Source organism: Sturnira hondurensis, unplaced genomic scaffold (assembly GCF_014824575.4).
Source record: "Sturnira hondurensis isolate 20B ecotype Veracruz unplaced genomic scaffold, ASM1482457v3 Scaffold0011192, whole genome shotgun sequence".
NCBI lineage: Eukaryota > Metazoa > Chordata > Mammalia > Chiroptera > Phyllostomidae > Sturnira > Sturnira hondurensis.
Genome location: NW_028083823.1, coordinates 1,615,430 through 1,633,761, shown reverse-complemented (window position 1 = coordinate 1,633,761; position 18,332 = coordinate 1,615,430). Strand labels below are relative to the sequence as shown.

Genomic DNA, 18,332 nt, shown 5'->3' with positions numbered 1-18,332 from the left:
CATTTGGGCAGTTATATTGTTTATTTAAGGAAGTTCTGATAGACCAGAAATGCAGAGAGAAAGAAAAGAAGCAATGTGTGGCTTATAACTTTCAAAGGAGACTTTTTGAAACTTCATACAGAGATAAGCATTTGAGAAAAAAATAAATTTTTGTTTTAACAGCCTAGGATTCCAGCTACAAACAATAGATTTGAAAGAATACATGGATAGTCATAGTGATATTTTTTCTCCTACTTTATCACTGGGCCTCCAATACTGGGAAATGGAAAGGGAAGAAGAGGAGCAAAGGATAAACATTAATTAGTGGGTCTTGGACACTGTAAATTCCTGTCTGTGCCCCAGGCCAAGTACTTCAGGTTGGGGAGCATAATGGAAATTTTAGAAGTGCTTGGGGAATCCCAGAGCTGAGAACACCTGTGTCATGCTTTTAAGAGAGATCTCGAGGCAAAAAATGCAGAACTCCCTGGAACCCAGTGTGAGCAAAGAACAATATAGTAGAGAGAGCCTTGTAGTATCTCTGTGCCCAGTGTGGTGTGGAGAGCTGCCAAGAGATTGAGAGAGCCAAACTACGATTATATTTGAGGTCTTGTGATCAGAATGAAGTAAACTCCACAGTGAATGGGAGAGAGCCAATGTCCAATGGGGATACAGAAATCTCAACAAACTCCAGCATTAACCTTTCATGACCAGATACTCCTAGCCCTAGATGTCTTGAGATTCACATACTTTTTAAAAATATTTTATTTATTTATCTTTAGAGGGGAAGGGAAGGAGAGAAGGAGAGAAATATCAATGTATGGTTGCCTCTCGTGAGTCCCCTGCTGGGAACTGGCCTACAACCCAGGCATGTGTCCTGACTGGGAATCTAACCGTGATCGTGTGGTTCGCAGGCCCGCGCTCAATCCACTGAGCCACACCAGCCAGGGCAACATACTTTTTAGGAATTAATCATGACTATAATGTAAGGGATAGGAGACTCTAAATTCACAAAACAACCCCTGGAATGACTGAGGATTGCCTAATATTGCAGAAATTAGGTTTCCACCAAACAGCAAAATTGGTATGAATAAGATAAAGTACTTTATATGTCAGAAAAATACACATTTCTTGACCATATGAGTTTGAGGCATGAGAATTTGTGCCTACTTACATTTTGTAGTTAACATGAAGTGCTATTTGGGACTTCTATTCAAGTCCTCATTGAATTCCTATAGATGAAGCTAATCTTTCTGCTTTCAGCTTCTACAAGAATTGGAAAGGGCATTGAGAAGTTTGCACTGCTGCTGCCAGAGACAGTATTTTCCCTCTGCAGTTCCTGAAGATAAAGACATACTCCCCTAGGAGAGTATGTCTCTCCCACCCTACACTGGGCTACTCTTCTCAGGTCCTCACCCTCCAGCCCCTTCAACACAAGGATGAGTTTATTAGTGGACTCACCTGTTTCTGTAGACAATCTTGTTCGAGTACTTCTTTTTTCAAAAATCATACTTAAAGCCTTGCCTTGCAATAAAGGCAAATACTGAAAATCAAGGACAAGGATACAATTAAGATGAAAAATATTCCATATCAAGGATTATATTTCAAAATTTATTCTTTACATTATCAAAATATAGAATAATTAATCACTGCTTCCAAATAAGTATTCAAATGTCACTTAAAAAGTGAAGTTAAATCTCAGATATTCCATGCAGCAATATTTTTACTGATACGTCCGCTAGAGCAAGGGACATAAAGGAAAGAATAAACAAATGGAATCTCATCAAAATTAAAAGCTTCTGCATGGCTCAGGAAAACAGTATCAAGATAAAAAGAGAAGCAACAGCTTGGGAAAACATATTTGCCAATGATACCTCAGACAAAGGTTTAATCTCCAAAATACACGAAGAACTCACTCGACTCCACTCAAAGAAGACAAGCAACCCAATTAAAAAATGAGCAAAGGACTTGAACAGACACTTCTCCAAGGAGGACATACATAGGATCCAGAGACACATGAAAAGATGCTCCATATTGCTAGCTATCAGCGAGATGCAAATTAAAACCACAATGAGATACCACTTTACACCAGTCCGAATGGCTATCATAAACAAAGAAATAAACAACAAGTGCTGGAGAGGTTGTGGGGAAAAGGGGACCCTAGTTCACTATTGGTGGGATTGCAGACTGGTACAACCACTATGAAAAGCAGTATGGAATTTTCTAACAAAACTAAAAATGAATGTGCCTTTTGACCCAGCAATTCCAGTCTTAGGAGTATATTCTAAGAACCCTGAAGCACCAATCCAAAAGAACCTATGCACCCCAATGTTCATAGCAGCACAATTTACAATAGCCAAAAGTTGGAAGCAACCTAAATGCCCATCACTAAATGACTGGATCAGAAAGCTATGGTACATTTACACAATGGAATTCTATGCTGCAGAAAGGAAGAAGGAGCTCCTACCATTTGCAACATTATGGATGGAACTGGAAAGCATTCTGCTGAGTGAAATAAGCCAGGCGGTGAAAGACAAATACCATATGATATCACCTTAAGAGGAATCTAAACAACAAAACAAACAAGCAAGCAAAATATGACCAATGACACTCAAATACGGAACAGGCTGACAGGGTCCAAGAGGGGAGAGGGGAGAGAATCACAGGGGAAAAGGGGATGGACTCACATGAACAAGTAAAAAGGACACATGGACAATAACTAAGGTGGGGGGCGGAAATGGGAGGGAGGTGGGGAGCACTTGGGAGGGGGCAGGGCTGGGAATATAAGACAGAAACCTGTACTTCAACAAGAATTAAATAAAAAAAACTAAAAAAGGTGAAGTTAAAGGTTTTTTTTTTTTTCATTTTCTATACAAATGGGGAAAGGGAACAGGAACTCCCACAGATTATTGACATATAATTAGAAAGTATTATTAGTTGCTTTGGGTTCAGTCTGAATACTTGTTCAAATTATATTAATATTTCACACTGGAACCACCTTCTTACTTAAATCCATGTAAATTCCCATCAGTGTTCAATGACCTTGAAGTTGCTAGGTTTGGAAATGTTTTCTCAGCTAAGAACATGCTACCTTGTCACAAAATGGGGCACTAAGGCTCCTAAAGATGAAACCTCAGAGTGTCAGCTACACTTTCATTATGCATCCTCACAGGAGTGCGAAGGATTTGTTTCTAAATGTCATGTGGAAACAATCTGGAGTGTTTGGTGTGGGGTGGGGCTCTTCTTCCTTCCTTTTCTATAGATGGACTTTCCTGATAGGATGAAGTCTGGAACAAATAGATTTCTGCCAGTTAAACATCCTCACACACAATGTAAAGAATAAAGGACTGGTATCTTGGGGGACCATTTCTACTTATTTCAGATCTTCTAAAGAAATACCATGCCATCACAGTTGCAGTCACTCTGTTTTCAGCATGTTTGTAGGAACTTGAAGAGCTCATGAACTAGATAAGAAAATCAAGGTTGTGTCAAACTTTCTCAACCTGTAACCAACTTTTAAAAAAAGTTTTTAAACAAGCTTGGAATACAAAAATGGTTTCACAATTAAGCAATCTAAATGAAGCCACTGTATTAATTAAGTGTGTTGCAAACATAAATTGCTCAAAATGCTGAATAATGATTACAGCTAAGCACCATATCCCATTTTTCTCCTACTTGGTTACCATTTAATTGTTTTTTTACTAATCTTAATTTTTAAAACACTGTCACATCATTGTAAATTTTTGACATTATCCTAATGATCATATATCTGATACTCATTCACAATCAAAATTTGTAGAAAATATATATCATCCTTATTTTTAACTTGATAGAAAACGCACAGAGAAAAGAAAGGAGTATAAAAATAAAATCTTTCCAGAGGATGATTCTTTAAGTTCTGATCCAGTTAATAATGAATTTCAACATTCCAAATGTAAGAAATGCAATGATTTGTCATTGAATAACTTATTTTATGCTTTTTATATTTCTGTACACTCAGTGATAATCAATTACCTTGACTATGTGGTTTCATTTCTTGCTACTGTTTAGGGGTTTTAATGTTTTCTTTTGCCTCTTTCCCTGTAAGGCTGATTTGTAAAAAGCTGATTGGTGGTAATGGAAGGTGAAAATGCTACATACCTCTCCTTTCTGTTTTATCCTAAATTTCAAATCTGCTGATAGCCATAGCATATACTTAATTTCTTCTCCTGTGAAGTCCTTTAGAGTGAGGAGGTCACGACCCTTGAGCTGTACTTTATTTTGTAGTGGTTGTCCACATCTAAAAAAAGAAAGAAAAAAGAAATATATATTTAAGAAAAATCACATCCTGTGATGACTCATTGTTTTATTCTTGAAACAGAACAGTAAATCATATGTAGCCTCATGTGTCTCTGCAAAGTGCAAATGCACTGGAATTGATATGGCTGTGGTTGACATTTAGATATTCTGTATTTTGATTGTTGATAGAAAAAATTTAAAGAGAGAAATTGAATTCTTATTTGCTGCAAATAGCCATATGAATGGCTTTGTCACTTACTAGTTGTGCAACTTTGGATAACTTAACTGCTCCCTTATAGGATTTGTTGTTACAATAAAATAATTTATTACATGGAAATCAGACAGTGTTGGGCATATAATAAGCATTTGATAAATTTTAGCTATTACTATTGAAACCATTAGATATTTCAATCAGAATTTGTAATATACATACAATAGAAAACAAGGTCATTCTTTTTCCCCCTACTGCCCTTCAAATCTATTCAAGATTTGTTCTTTTCACTTGTCCCTGGTCAAATACAATGGACCTGGTGGCTTTTGTAGTAACTTTCGGGGAGGGGCGAGTCCTCTGCTTGCTTGATTCCCTCAAAGAGTCTCAGTAGAATGATGTGTAATAATAATGATTTTTCAACTTTAAGAGATGTACTGCAAATTAATACCTTTTGCCTTCCAGCTCAAGCCTAACTCAAGCTGGCCTCCTCTATAAGCAGAAGAGAGATCACAAGCTGTTCCCTCTGCTTTTCTGCCATCAGTTCATTCATGTAAAGTCGACAGAAGGCAAGGAGTTAAGGGCCAGGAAAACTCTGGTTCTGTTTTAGCAATCTAGCATTGGTGTAGATGCCTGAGTCTGACACTTTCTGTCATAGGATGCTTTTCAGTGTCCCTTGGAGTACTCTCTAATCTGGGAATTGTGCACAGCAATCCTTGATGATGGATAATTACATCTCCTTTGCTATCCAAGAGTCTACCTCTAGACTCTTCCTGCTGACATCTCCCCACCTCCTCAGTAGTCCCTTGGTCATGATGTGAAATACTACCATGCTAGGTGTCTTGGGTGTTCCATGTTGGTCCAGGAGAAGTCCTTCATGTTCTATGCTCTTACAAGAGTCAGGGTCCTCCCAGTATAGACTCCTCTCTTTTTCTGCCATAAAACAGCTAGCCACCCAGTTCCTCTTACTTAAGATTTCCCAGGTAGGGGCCTGAGATTAGTACATTGTGTTTACAAGCTCTCCCATTGATTGATGCCATTGGAGCCACTGTCTCTAGGCTTGAGATGAGGAAAGAATACCCCTCTCTATGGCATGCACCATACACTTCAAAAATATTCTTCTAACCTACTACATGTTTCTTGGTTTCTGCATACATTTTAGAAGCTGTAGGAAGTCACGGATGCATTGCAAAACAAACTCTTAAGTATATTCTTTGCAAGTCCTGTTTTAGTGATCTGGCATCTCATTTTGGAATGAAGGAAGAATCAGCACCTATTGGGCCTGGGCAGAAACTGAGACAAACAGTCCTATTTTAACATTCTGTTATATTGTGATGACAGTAATTGTTATTTGGGATGATCAGTATATAAAATGGACAGCATGTATTCTTTCAGTATTCCCAGTGTTATTTCTACTTAACAATAATTAGTGCTATATATCATTAGAAATTATGAATAACCAAGGGCAAATTGTGGTTATTCAATTAACTTTAACTTTACTAAAAGTAGAACTGTCACAAAATGATCATGCTTAAATTCCAGCCTAAGCACAGAGCTTGGGCTACTTGAGATAAAAAATGAATTCTCTGGTGGGATTTATTTATATCCTTTTGCAATGGTGATAATAAGATAATAGGTAAGAAAATAATAAATTCACACAATTTGTTGTTTATATTGCATGATGTGAAATAACTTTAAGCAGATGAATAATTCTTTAAATACCCACCTTTCTGGCAGAGTTGATTTGTTCATTTATTATTATTTGTTCATTTATTATTCAATAGGTAAGTAGATTTTTTTCAGTAGACCTTTTGTGAGATTAAGCCCTTCAAAGATTTGACTCATTAAGGAAACTAACTTCCATAATGTTGGCTTGTGGGTTAGTTGGCTAATGGTTGATGGAGTGATTTAATAGAAGGTTCTAATGACATATTCAACTCCAATAGAAATCAGTGTTTTCAACTTGTGTGTGAATCAAAATTTTGGTTCACATTTCTATTTCAAAGATGAACCATTTTTTAAACTTTTAAAATATGTGACTGATATATTCTCCAAATGGAAATTTCTTTAAAGCATCAGTCCTCAGTTTTTTTACTACAGACCCCTCATATTTAAGAAATTTGAAATGGATCTACAATACATACATATTAGTTTATATTATATATGTTAGTATCCTAATAGGTTATGTACATAACAAAACACAAATTAAAATAAATAAATAATTAAAAGTTTAGACTAAGAAGAACCAAATATTTGAAAACTAAATTGTAAATATGAAAATTCTGCTAGTTAAAGAAATTTCTAGAATAGACCTTCATTTTTTTCCTTCTATGGGAACCCTAGCGAAAAGCTTACAAAATGGTGTCCAAGATCTGAACAGTAGTAGTCAGAGATTTAATAACTTTAGAGACATGGCATGAGGCAGAAAATTTGTTTTTACATATGTAATTTGGTTATGTGTGTGGTTCTGATAACATTAATTAATGATAGATGTTAAGCAATACTTAGACTATAAAAGTACTGCTATTACTGACAAGCAAACCATTTGACTGATATTCATACATTTCTTAGGGTCAACTGGATTTGTTTGCTGAGGGTCTGCAAACAGGTTTAACGTGTCTGCCCAGAATGGAGGGATGGCAGCTTCATCTTTCCAAATTCACATTTAGGGCAATTTTGAAAATATTTCTTTCTTCTGGAATAAAGTCCAAGCAACATCAAATCATAGAAAATAAACTCTCTTGATTCTGTGTCTTACAATAATACATTAATATTCCTTTGCTTAACACTTCCTCCAATATTATTTTAAAAGGGGGAAACACTTTGCTAGAAAGCTCTGCTCCCCAGGATTCAAGAATTTGGGAATCATCACTATAGCTGTTGAGCTCGTATCTATCAACAACAGGAAGACAACCTATGTGCTAATTTTGAGACTTTACTTTTTGCCTGGAGCTCAAGCAATATTTTTTCTGGTTATTTTGGATCCCATAAAAGCTGAGTCTCCGAACTTCCACACTTAAGAGATTCAATGCCCTCTTCCAATCTCAGTCCCTGTAGGGTTTTGTTTTATCTATTCCCTTCTGAATAATCACAGGACTACATGTTTCATTTAAGAAAATATTATAGATCTTAAAATTGTGTTGTTGAATCACAGAGAAAAAGAATTAGAAGTAAAAATTTTGCAGGAAACTGAACTATTTTCTCCCTTTTCCATGTAGGGAAATCAGAAAATAATGGTGAAAGAGGAGGCCCAACAACACCTTCAGCTACTTCAGAAAAGCTACAACCCTGCCCTGGCCTGGTAGGTCAGTTGGTTGAAACGTTGTCCTGATACCAAGATTGTGTGTTTGATCCCCAGTCAGGGCACATAGAAGAATCAACCAGTGAATGCACAAATACATGGAACAACAAATTTGATGTCTTTTTCTCTCTCTCCCATCCCCTCTCTAAAAATCAAAAAATAAAAATGCTTTTAAAAGTTCCAGTGTCTGGCCCTTATTATTACCCTAATAGAAGACAAATTAGGGTTTTCCCAAATTTGTTCTTACACACTTCAAGAAGTTTCTAAGTTGGAGGTGTGGTTAGATGTTGTAGACTGCTCTGCCTGGTTCTAGGAATTGTATCTCGACTCCTTGTGGCTAAGGGGAAGGGACGACCTTTGGAATGTGAACCACCGGAGACAAAGCTTGTCTCTGGTAGCAAACGCTGACTCAGTTTCCTCTCCCTGCCCCCAAAGTTTTGTCGGAAGTCAATGACAGACAGGTAAGACCCCTCACAGCGGGGGGCAACCTAAGCCAGACTCGATCACTTGGGAGGCCTTCATGGAAGGACTCTGGGGGGCTGCAACAGGGAGCAATGGACTCTTGCCCCCCCACCCCCAACTTTGATAAAGCCTGAGTTCCCATGTTCTCTGGGAGAAGTGCTTCCTGGCTCTAATCCCCTTAAGCTTGAATACCTATTGGGGGGAGGTGCAGCTCCTTGCCTTGCTAGAGTGTGTCCTGGGGAAAATCTGGCATTACAAAGACTTCTTGATAAACCTGTGAAATCTGCTCTGCTAGGAGTGCTTTCACTTATATGTTAAGGGTTTGAGCAAGAAACCCTAAAACTCTGTTTCTGACAGACTCTGAGTCATCCTAAGCCCTCAGATTTCTTTGAAATGTTATCTACTGTTTGATCCTTGCCGCCCTGTATTCCTGTGTAGTACAACCCAATAAAAGCCCCTGGAGGAGGGAGCCCAAGGCCTTTTTCCCCTGAGAAACTGGCCACTGCTCATGGCCTTTTTCCTCTGGGAAAATGGCCACTTCTCATCCCCAAGCAGATCACATCATATCTGTCATGATTACTCTCATCCATGGCAGCTGGGGGGACTTACGAGGAAAGTCGCCCCCACAGTTAGAGTTCATTTTAGGGCTAAGGTTAATGTTTTGCTGTTGAGATCACATTATGAGATTGCTTTTTTATTTTCACATTGACAGATTTGAGTTTAAAAGTAGAAAAAAAAAGACACAAACATCCTTCATGAATCTTCCTTTTTGTCCAGACCTTTCATTTTCAAATTTATGTAGCAACAGAAACTTTATTTCAAATTCTTTTTCTTAGACTACAAGTGCTCAGAAGAATATCTCTTTGTGACTCTAGTCACAAAATAACAGCAGCTGATAATGTTGCCCTCATTCTTGCTGCCCTGGAATTGCACCTCCAATAAATGTTAGCAGAAAAACTTTTTATTTCAGACAGTTCTGGTTTTGAACTGTAGTGTGGGACTGTAAATAACCATTAAATCTGAATAATCAATGGGGAAAATTACAATTATTCTGTGACTTTTAAAATGTCAAAACATTAAAAAGTCTGTTATTTTCAGTGTAAATACATGGGGGAAATTAAAAGGATAGTAAAACACATAAATAGAGAGTACACTGTAATTTAAAATATTAGAAAGATTGAGAATTATAGTGTTTTATTTCTTTGTAAAGACTGTCAAGTAGTTCCAATACTGCATGCCATCTCCTTATTGTATAACTTAAGATACCAAGCAAACATCTTTTCTATGCTTTGGCAAATTGTCATATTCCTAAGTCTGAATCAACTTCCATCATTTATCCTTTGCATTTTCAATGTTGTGAAATATCACTGGGAATTCCTTTATTTATTTGTTTTATATTTTATTTACTTTTAGAGAGAGAGGAAGGGAGGGATAAAGAGAGGGAGAGAAATATCAATGTGTGGTTGCTTCTCACACACCCAGGGGACCTGGGGACCTAGCCCACAACCCAGGCATGTGCCCTGACTAGGAATCGAACTGGTGCCCCTTTGGTTCACAGGCTGGCACTCAGTCCACTGAGCCACACCAGCAATGGCCCCATTGTAAGATTCTTACAAGCCAGTCTTTCTCTCCTCTGAGTTATCAAGATGGGCTTTTTGTCTTCCTTAGGCTGGAGGCTTAAATACCACCTCCTATAAGATTTCTTCCATGACTATACTTCGTAGTCTCCACTTTGTCTTCATTTTGTTCATAATACTGATCACAACAATTTTTAAATATATATGTATGTTTCTGTTTATTGCTTACTTTTTTATCTTCCCATTGGATTATATGATCCATGATGTCAGGGTTGCTGACATCATGGGCTTGTTATATTCATTAATATTTATGCAGTGCTTATTGAAATGGCTGGGATATAATAGGCATTCAATAAACATTTCTTAAGTAAATGGCTGAATTAATGTCTCTGGGGCAAAAGTAAATCAATTTAAATAAGAAAGTCAGCATATTTCCAGGAATTAACTTATAGATTTGTCGTGATGGATTTTCAATGCTATGACCAAGATCCGATGATAGAAGAACCCCAAATGCTCCAAAACAGAATTAATGTTGAGGTAAGAACAAGTATAGGTCTAGTGTTTTGCTGAAGCTGAAGTCCCCTAGGGCTCAACCACTCTAGTACAGTGCTTGCATTACTGAGAATAATGGTTAGCCATATGCATGTGAAACAAGGAAGTTTTAACCTTGGATCCTAACTGCAACATTCTGAGTCAAGTGCAAAAACCTGGAAAACTGATGAGAGGACATGATGGGACAAGTTTTTGCCCATGGAAGCATGAGGGCCAAATCCAAAGTACCTTGGTAGTGAACTATACCACTATTTGATTCTCTCTGTCCACTAACTTCTTTTGGACATAATAAGCCTCCAGGATTCTTGGGGACAAAAAGGGTTAGAATGTCGTACTGGCATGCGAGGGCTTCAGTGATTAACTAGGAAACTTAAAAAAATTGCATCTTAAGTGGTAAAGGGGGTCATACTGTTTACACAGCTGAAAAATCATTACAGTAGTTACCACCTTTCTCAATTCTATCTAAGAGGTGGGGCAGGAAATGTTTGCTTGGGAAAAAGAGCTGTGTTTTATAGATACCAGGAGCTAACCAGGAAAATTTATCACTAGAAGGAAAGCAAACACAATGGTTTCAGTTTAAATTCCTATCCTGTTTACTATCTCCTCATAGCACCCCACCTTCACTCCAAAATGAGACTGCCACACCTCTTTCCTAAACTCCTTAAGCTGTCACAGGGGAGGGGGTTTAGCAGGGTCTAGATGAGAGAAGGTGAAGGGAATTAGCCAAAGAATATATATGCATGACCCATGGACCCAGACAGTAGTCAGTGTGGTGAGGGCCTGAGGGAAGAGTGGGGAGGTCAGGGGAGTTGGGCAAAGGCAGGGAAAATGGGGCCATCTGTAATAGTGTAAACAAATAAAAATAAAGTATAATAAATTATAATAAAGTAGAAGAGCTGTACAGTTTCACCAGGCTGAAATGCCTCCACCAAAGGCCCCCCTTTTTTCTTATTCTTTATCAAGTAGTTCTTACTTTCTAGTGATAAACTCACACTGGAAGTAGCCAAGTAAAACCACTGGCATAAATGGTTATTAAATTCTCCTAGATACCCCATGCTGCAGTTGGAGGAAGCCTAATTTGGTTCAGGAGCATCCAAACCAGGGCCAGAGTTACTATTTTATTGTTTCCATAAAATACATGGTCTTCTTGTACTTAAATGTGTCTCCTTGGTAAATCAGACCTAAATCACATTATCATTCTTTAGCCAACACATAATAAGGAAGATACAGTATTGTAGAAAACAATGGGAACCACGTACAGATTTTTTGGCAAAACCATTATTGTCATTACAACCTGATCAAAACCAGAATTTTGAAAAAGGCAAGACTAGTTCCTTACATTAATTTTATCCTTTGAAAAAATAATTATAATGATTTCTCAACCCCAAATCACTGAATGCTAAGAAGTTAAGCCAAGGCAATAGTAGATCCTTGTGTTAGCTTTACCCAAATACCTTCCCAGCTAGAAAATGGAAGAGTATTCTCTATTGGAAGAATGAACCTTTTATTGCTATAGTCTACATTTTCAACTCTGGTAAATTGTTTGGAGCTTGGGAGGAGACCTGGATATGTTCCCTTGTATAATTGCATTTTGTTGGAAGAAAAAGTGCTTGATTCAAGTAAAATGTGGTCAGTCAGAAACAGGCTTTGCCAGAATAGGGAAAAATTCAGTGTCAAATGATATTTTGATCACTGTAGAGAATTTGAGGTAAAGACTTTAGCTTCTGGAGGCATAAGAGAGAGCCAAAGGTTCCTAATACTGAGGTTTTGGTGTTACTTTAACGTTGGAGATGGATACAACAGTTAAGGCTTATTTTCTTTTTTTTTTAAACATTTTATTTATTTTTAGAGAGAGGGGAAGGGAAGGAGAAAGAGTGGGAGAGAAACATCAGTGATGGTTGCCTCTCATGTGTCCCCTTTTCAGGACCTGGCCTGCAACCCAGGCATGTGTCCTGACTGGGAATCGAACCGCGATCCTCTGGTTCACAGGCCTGCACTCAATCCACTGAGCTACACCAGCCAGGGCTAAGGCTTATTTTCTTTGTTGTTGTTGTTGCTGCTGCTGCTGTTACTGAGATACTTTGGCTCTACCTAAAGGGATATTGTACAAGGGTACACTGGCCAACTTGATCAATCTGGAAGGATCAAAGTAATAAGAGCAGTATAATGGATAGAAAATTGGTTTTGAATTCAAGTTCTAGTTCTAGTTCAACTATGACCTTTGCAATTGAGGCCATCTTTGGCCTCAATTTCTCATCTGAAAAACTAAGAAAACGTACTAAAAGTCAGTGGTTCTTTATGTCTTTGTCTTCTACAACATTTATAAGCACAAGATTTCCTATGGACTATACTGGAGTCATCAAATTCTCAGAGGCCTAACTTTAATTCTATCCCTTTCTTTCTAAAAAGGTGTATTACAATGCATACAAAGGACAGTGCCTTTGTTTTCACAAAACTCTTAAATCTGACCTTACTGATTTGATCCTACTGAATCAGATCTTACTGAATCTGATTTGAGAAAAGCAAAAAAAATTTTCTAAACTTATTTTATGATTAACAACAATAACAATAATTTATTAATAGAAATGTACTTGAAAACTTTCTCACTGTTGCCACATAATCACATGTGGTATAAATTACTGCTGATAGCTGGGTGACTATGATTTTTAGAATATCTTAGACTGTCAATATTCTAAAACTGTGAAATTTCCCCCCATCTGAAAATTGAAGAGTTAGATAATGTTTTACTTTGTGCTGACCTACTATGAAAGGGTTGGAAACATAAAACTGATGAAAATCTGTAGCTGTCTCTACTTTTACCTTGGTTAAATTACTACATTACTAAAAATAACAAACTGGAAATAAAACCCAAATTCTACTGTTGACCAAGGGGAACATTTAAACATCATTTCATTCCTGTTCTCATGCCCTGTATAGTTTTCTGAAGTCAAGAAATATGTTTTCTTAAAGGCATTCATTTTTAGTTATGAAAGAAAATGTGATAATCAAAGAGGATTGTTTTTTCTCTTCTATGCAAAAACATAGATGGACTGTAATCACTTCATCTGTATCCACATATGTAGCTGAGCATGAGCGTGGGATGAAGGGAACATAATGAGTTATGTAAGCCCTCAGAGAGGTCTGGAATGAAATACCTGAAAACCAGTCACCTTCAGCTCCAATCCATAACCTCTACAGAATTGGGTGGCTTAGCTCAATATTCTCTGAAGAAATTTCTATTTGTGAGATAAAATTGAATTGCACTTACAAAGTGGTCTTTTCTGATAAAAAAGAAATTTTTAGTGGTTTCTTTAAAAGATATAAGTGGTTTCCATAATAGGCAAGAAATCATAGGAAACTGTGTATTATCCAAACACAGCCAGGCTCTAGAGCCTCATTTGTGAGATGAAAAGACTATGGATTTGGTGTTTTTGGTGGTCTTGGTGTCTGATCTTATCAATTTTGTAAAAATGATAATAATAATTGACTAAAAATGATTGATCCAGGAGCCAGCATGGATGGCTTTAGCTTCACTTAAGCTATTATTTTGTCATGTTTATGGTGACATGGCTTCTCACTTCAAAACTGTGCAGTCCCTGTTTTGTGGCATTGTGAAACGCCAACTACATGTTTCCCGTAACTCTCTAGTAGTAAACTTATTTGGTAGGTTTCGTAATAAGGGCCTTCCATTTTTCCCAGGAGAGATGTGGGGGCTGTCAACTATTTGTTGAAGGCTGAAAATCAAAGTAAAAGCACAATACAGGCCGAGACAACAGGGAGCTTTTCTCTGTTGTTAAGGGGTCATCAAAGACCATAGGTCTTATTGGAGATTGGCAATTCTGAATTTATCTAGCTGGCAGCTAGTGTGGCCAACTAAAAAAAGTAGAAGAGGTTAAATTTTAAAAAAGTAGAAGAGGAAAATACCCATGGTACATGAGAATGACACCATTTCAATATTATCCAATTTTTCAATAGATACTCATGCTCTTAACTTCCTAATAACATGGGCGATTTGATGCTTTCACATTTTCAAATGGCATACTTTTGCCTCAGTCCTCATTCACTATGACAAATGGCTAGCCAGGATTTTCAGAATTGTAGTCTGGTATAGCTGGATATAGACAATAGAATATTAGTAAATATCAAAATGTCCAAATATTTTGAAGAGGTTTTGCAAAAAATTATAATAATTACTTTTAAAAATCAGTAATCACTGTACTTTGCAAAGAATATATATTTAAGCTCCAAGCTTTGGTATTATTTATTCAGTTGATTGTCTTCAGCTCAGTGATGACTCTGTTAAAAACTATGGAATAAAATTTCATCACATTTTTATCTGATGTAACTCAGTGAGATGGAATAATAAAATAATGAACATCTGTCTGTCACTTTATAGTTTTCTCACATGTTATATCACTGATTATCAGTAGCCTTCACTTCATGTGTCTGGAATGAAATATCTTATTTACCACTGTATCTCCATCACCTTGCCTAGGGTGTGGCACAAAGTATGTGATCAATATGTATAGTAAATGAATGATTGAACTACTCTGTGGTAGAAGCAGAACAGGTATTACTCACTTCTCCATTTTATAGGTGAATCAACATCACAGAAAAGTTAAGTTACTTGCTCAAAAGCATAGCCAGCAAGTGGTGGTGCCAGACCTTGAACATGGTTCTTGAGACTCCAAAACCTGAGCTTCCCTCCAGATTCTTGTATATATGGTCTAATTCTGAAAGTAATTGGTAAACCCCATAATCTCTCTGGACTTCATTTAATTTATCTGTATAAAGAGAAGGCATTATTCTATTGCTCTGAGGTACCACTTAAGTCTACTATTATGGAATTAATTTACACTATCTTTTATAATGAAATCCTGTCTTCTGAGAGTTTTATATTAACCAAAGAAGTGATGTAGTCCAGAGAGCTCAGAGTTGTGAGGTGGCCCAGAGAAGGGAGGCCGAGGGCCACTGTCATAAGGTCACTTCCTAACAGTGAGAAGAAACTTCAGACTAGAACCATTCTCCTTTACAAAGTCAGTGAAGTTGTTTTGAGGTTGGTTTAGGTTGTAAAGAGGCCCAGAAAAATTATGTCTGACTTTTAGATGCTCTAATTACTCTAGAAGTTTTCTAGCAACAAAGTCCATATTTATGACCTTGCTTACACAGTTAGCTCACCACCTTCCCCACAGACATACTATGCACCATTTCCTACCACATGCTCCATGGCTCTAAGCTGGATGTAGCTTTTATAATGAATTCAGTGGAGACAGCCTACTTTGCACATGCTACCAAGAATTTCAAGGACAGATATCAAATTTGGATTTTATTTAATTTATTTTTATTTTTTAAATATTTTATTTATTTTTAGAGAGGAGATGAAGAAAGAAAGGGAGAGAAACATCAATGCATGAAAGATACATTAATCAGGCCCTGGCTGGCGTAGCTCAGTGGATTGAGCTCGGGCCTGCAAACCAGACGATCGCGGTTCGATTCCCAGCCAGGGCACATGCCTGGGTTGCACGCGGTTCCTTGCAGGCTAACTACCAGCAGGGGATGCACAAAAGGCAACCATACATTGATGTTTCTCTCCCTCTCTCCTTCCCCTCTAAAGATACATAAATAAATAAAATCTTAAAAAAAATAAAATTAACTTTAAAATTAAAAAAAAAGATACATTAATCAGTTGCCTCTCACACACCACCAACTGAGGACCTAACCCGCAAACCAGGCATGTGCCCTCTGACCGGGAGTCGAACTGGCCGCCTTTCAGTCCCTAGGCTGGTGCTCAGTCCACTGAGCCACAAAAGCCAGGGTTTACATTTTTTTATTATTAAAAATCATTCTTCACATCACACATAAGGCTCCAAGTAATTAATTCCTATACCCTGGACTTATTCATTGTTTTCAAGAAAAACCACTGAACACAAAGCTGAAGGCCCTGTGTAAATTAGTTCCTCTAATTTTCTTCAGCCAGTTGCTCATTCAAAATATACACAAACAGAAGATGTCAAGAACTATGCCTGATATACCTGCTCTGGTTAGTCACCCCAATCCCCAGAACACAGTGAAATCTGATTACGGAGGACTGAGCAATGAAAGCTCAGCTGGAGTTAGAGACAGCTGTCTCTAAGGGTCAAACCTGGCATTACATTCTGCAGAAAGAGGACTTTTAAGGCTGCATTACTCTATGGAATAGATAAATTTCATTTATCACCATGGTTCCTAAATCACACTGAAATCTCTGGCCATCATGACTTACCGAAAATTTCGAACCACAGAACTGTGACCATTTCTAAGAGCTGCATTGTTCAACAGGATCCTCAAATTAAACAGCATCTTCTTTTGCTAGTGAAAAGAATGATTCTATGCTCTTGAAAATGCCTCACCAAAGTAGTCAGTGGGGTTCACCTAAAAGCTAAGAATGCTTTTGATTGCACTGAGAGAGCAAAGGTAATATTAACCTTCAACTACCTTATCAAATTCCCCGGTTTAGAGATACTGCAGGGCAGGGTTCAGGGGTATTTGAACTTTAAGCCAAGCTTCAGCACTGTATATTTTTTTAGAATGGATCCTGAATCTTTTGGTGCACAGACTCCTCATTTTTCATAATGTATTTATGCTGCCACATACTTGTACAAAATCAATTGACAAGTACTCATTGAGCATATAATATATGCAAGGAAATGCAGTGCTAGCTGCTGTGAAGGCACATAGAAATAACTCATTCAGAAATGTAAACTGGCAGTGCCAAACCCCAGATGTAGATGTGACAGCCCTGAGTATTTCCAGTGATATCACCATCCTATCTTTAATTCCCAGCCTTGACACAAAAACAAATAGAAAGAAGTGCCCTGGAAGCTTTTAGTTTTAGCTTTTAAATTTTATTATTATTATTATTATTATTATTATTACTATTATTTGGCAAGAAGCTGGGGTGAGAATAGAGGTATAGTAAAAAGGTGTCAGTCCTAGAGCTCCCACTGTGTTTTGCACATAGTAGGTCTTCGATAAATCAGTAGCTGCTTATTAATTCTAGCAGGAACTCAGAATCAGTAGAAGTGGGAAGGGTGGTTCCATATGTTTCTATAGCAGCTTCTCCAGATCACTAAGGGGCCATCCAAAGTTTCATATTCATTCATTTACCCACACTTATAGATCAGATATTTTAAAAATCTATTTTGTGTCAGGTATTGGGTTAGGCTAGAATTTCAGAGGAGGAAGATGAGCTCACCTTTACAGAGTTTATAGTTCGATAAGGGTGACAAAATTTGTAACTAAATATCCCTAACACAATCCCATAGATGTCCAAATGAAGTGCTACCATATCATATGAAACAGGGAATGCCCTAAGCTGGGAAGGACAGGAGACAGGGGAAGAAGGAAAGCGATGGGGGCTGCCTCTGTTGGTCAACTTGTTTGACTTCAGCAAACCCAGGTAAGCACTTGCTAGATGTTTATATAACACAAGAGAAGTATTATTTAAAAACAAACTATGGCCACTTCAGGGTCAGGGATGGTTATGATGCCATCATTCATATCAGCAGGGAAATAAATCCTGGCACTATTCCCTTCTACTTATGGAGAATGATGTAGAATAAAGAATGAGAAAGACCAAAATTTCCAAATCTCTGCCAAATCTTCTGTTTTGGAAAGAATATTCCAAGAAGAGGCAAGTGTTTACAAAGCTGTGGAGGTAACAAAGTACAGAGTGAATGCTTTAAGTGGGAGAACAGGTCAATACTTTCTTTGAAAAGATCATAAAGCATCTTGGAAGAGGCAAAATGGGCCAGTTGTTGGATAGAGTTCAGAAAGCGAAATTGGTCTATGTAATACAGGGAAAGAAACTGAATGTTTGCAGGGAAACCAAGGGAGAAGATGTCAAACTGCATGCTAATATAAAGTCCATATCTTTAATCAACTATGTTACTTACACAGACAATTCATGTGAGCAATGTATGGGGAGAAATCAAGAAGT

At 37.5% G+C, this 18,332-nt stretch overlaps 1 protein-coding gene across 1 annotated transcript in view; it reads right to left on the bottom strand.

Annotated features, from left to right (window-relative positions):
* OTC (ornithine transcarbamylase) overlaps positions 1-16,802 on the bottom strand; it is a 73,995-nt gene extending 57,193 nt beyond the window's left edge. The window contains exons 1-3 of the mRNA XM_037059565.1: positions 16,617-16,802; positions 4,117-4,255; positions 1,438-1,519 (exon numbers count right to left, since the gene is read on the bottom strand). Of these exons, the coding sequence (XP_036915460.1) occupies positions 1,438-1,519; positions 4,117-4,255; positions 16,617-16,693 (298 nt within the window). The 5' untranslated portion in view covers positions 16,694-16,802. The remainder of the gene's footprint in view (positions 1-1,437; positions 1,520-4,116; positions 4,256-16,616) is intronic.
* Positions 16,803-18,332: the final 1,530 nt, after the last annotated feature.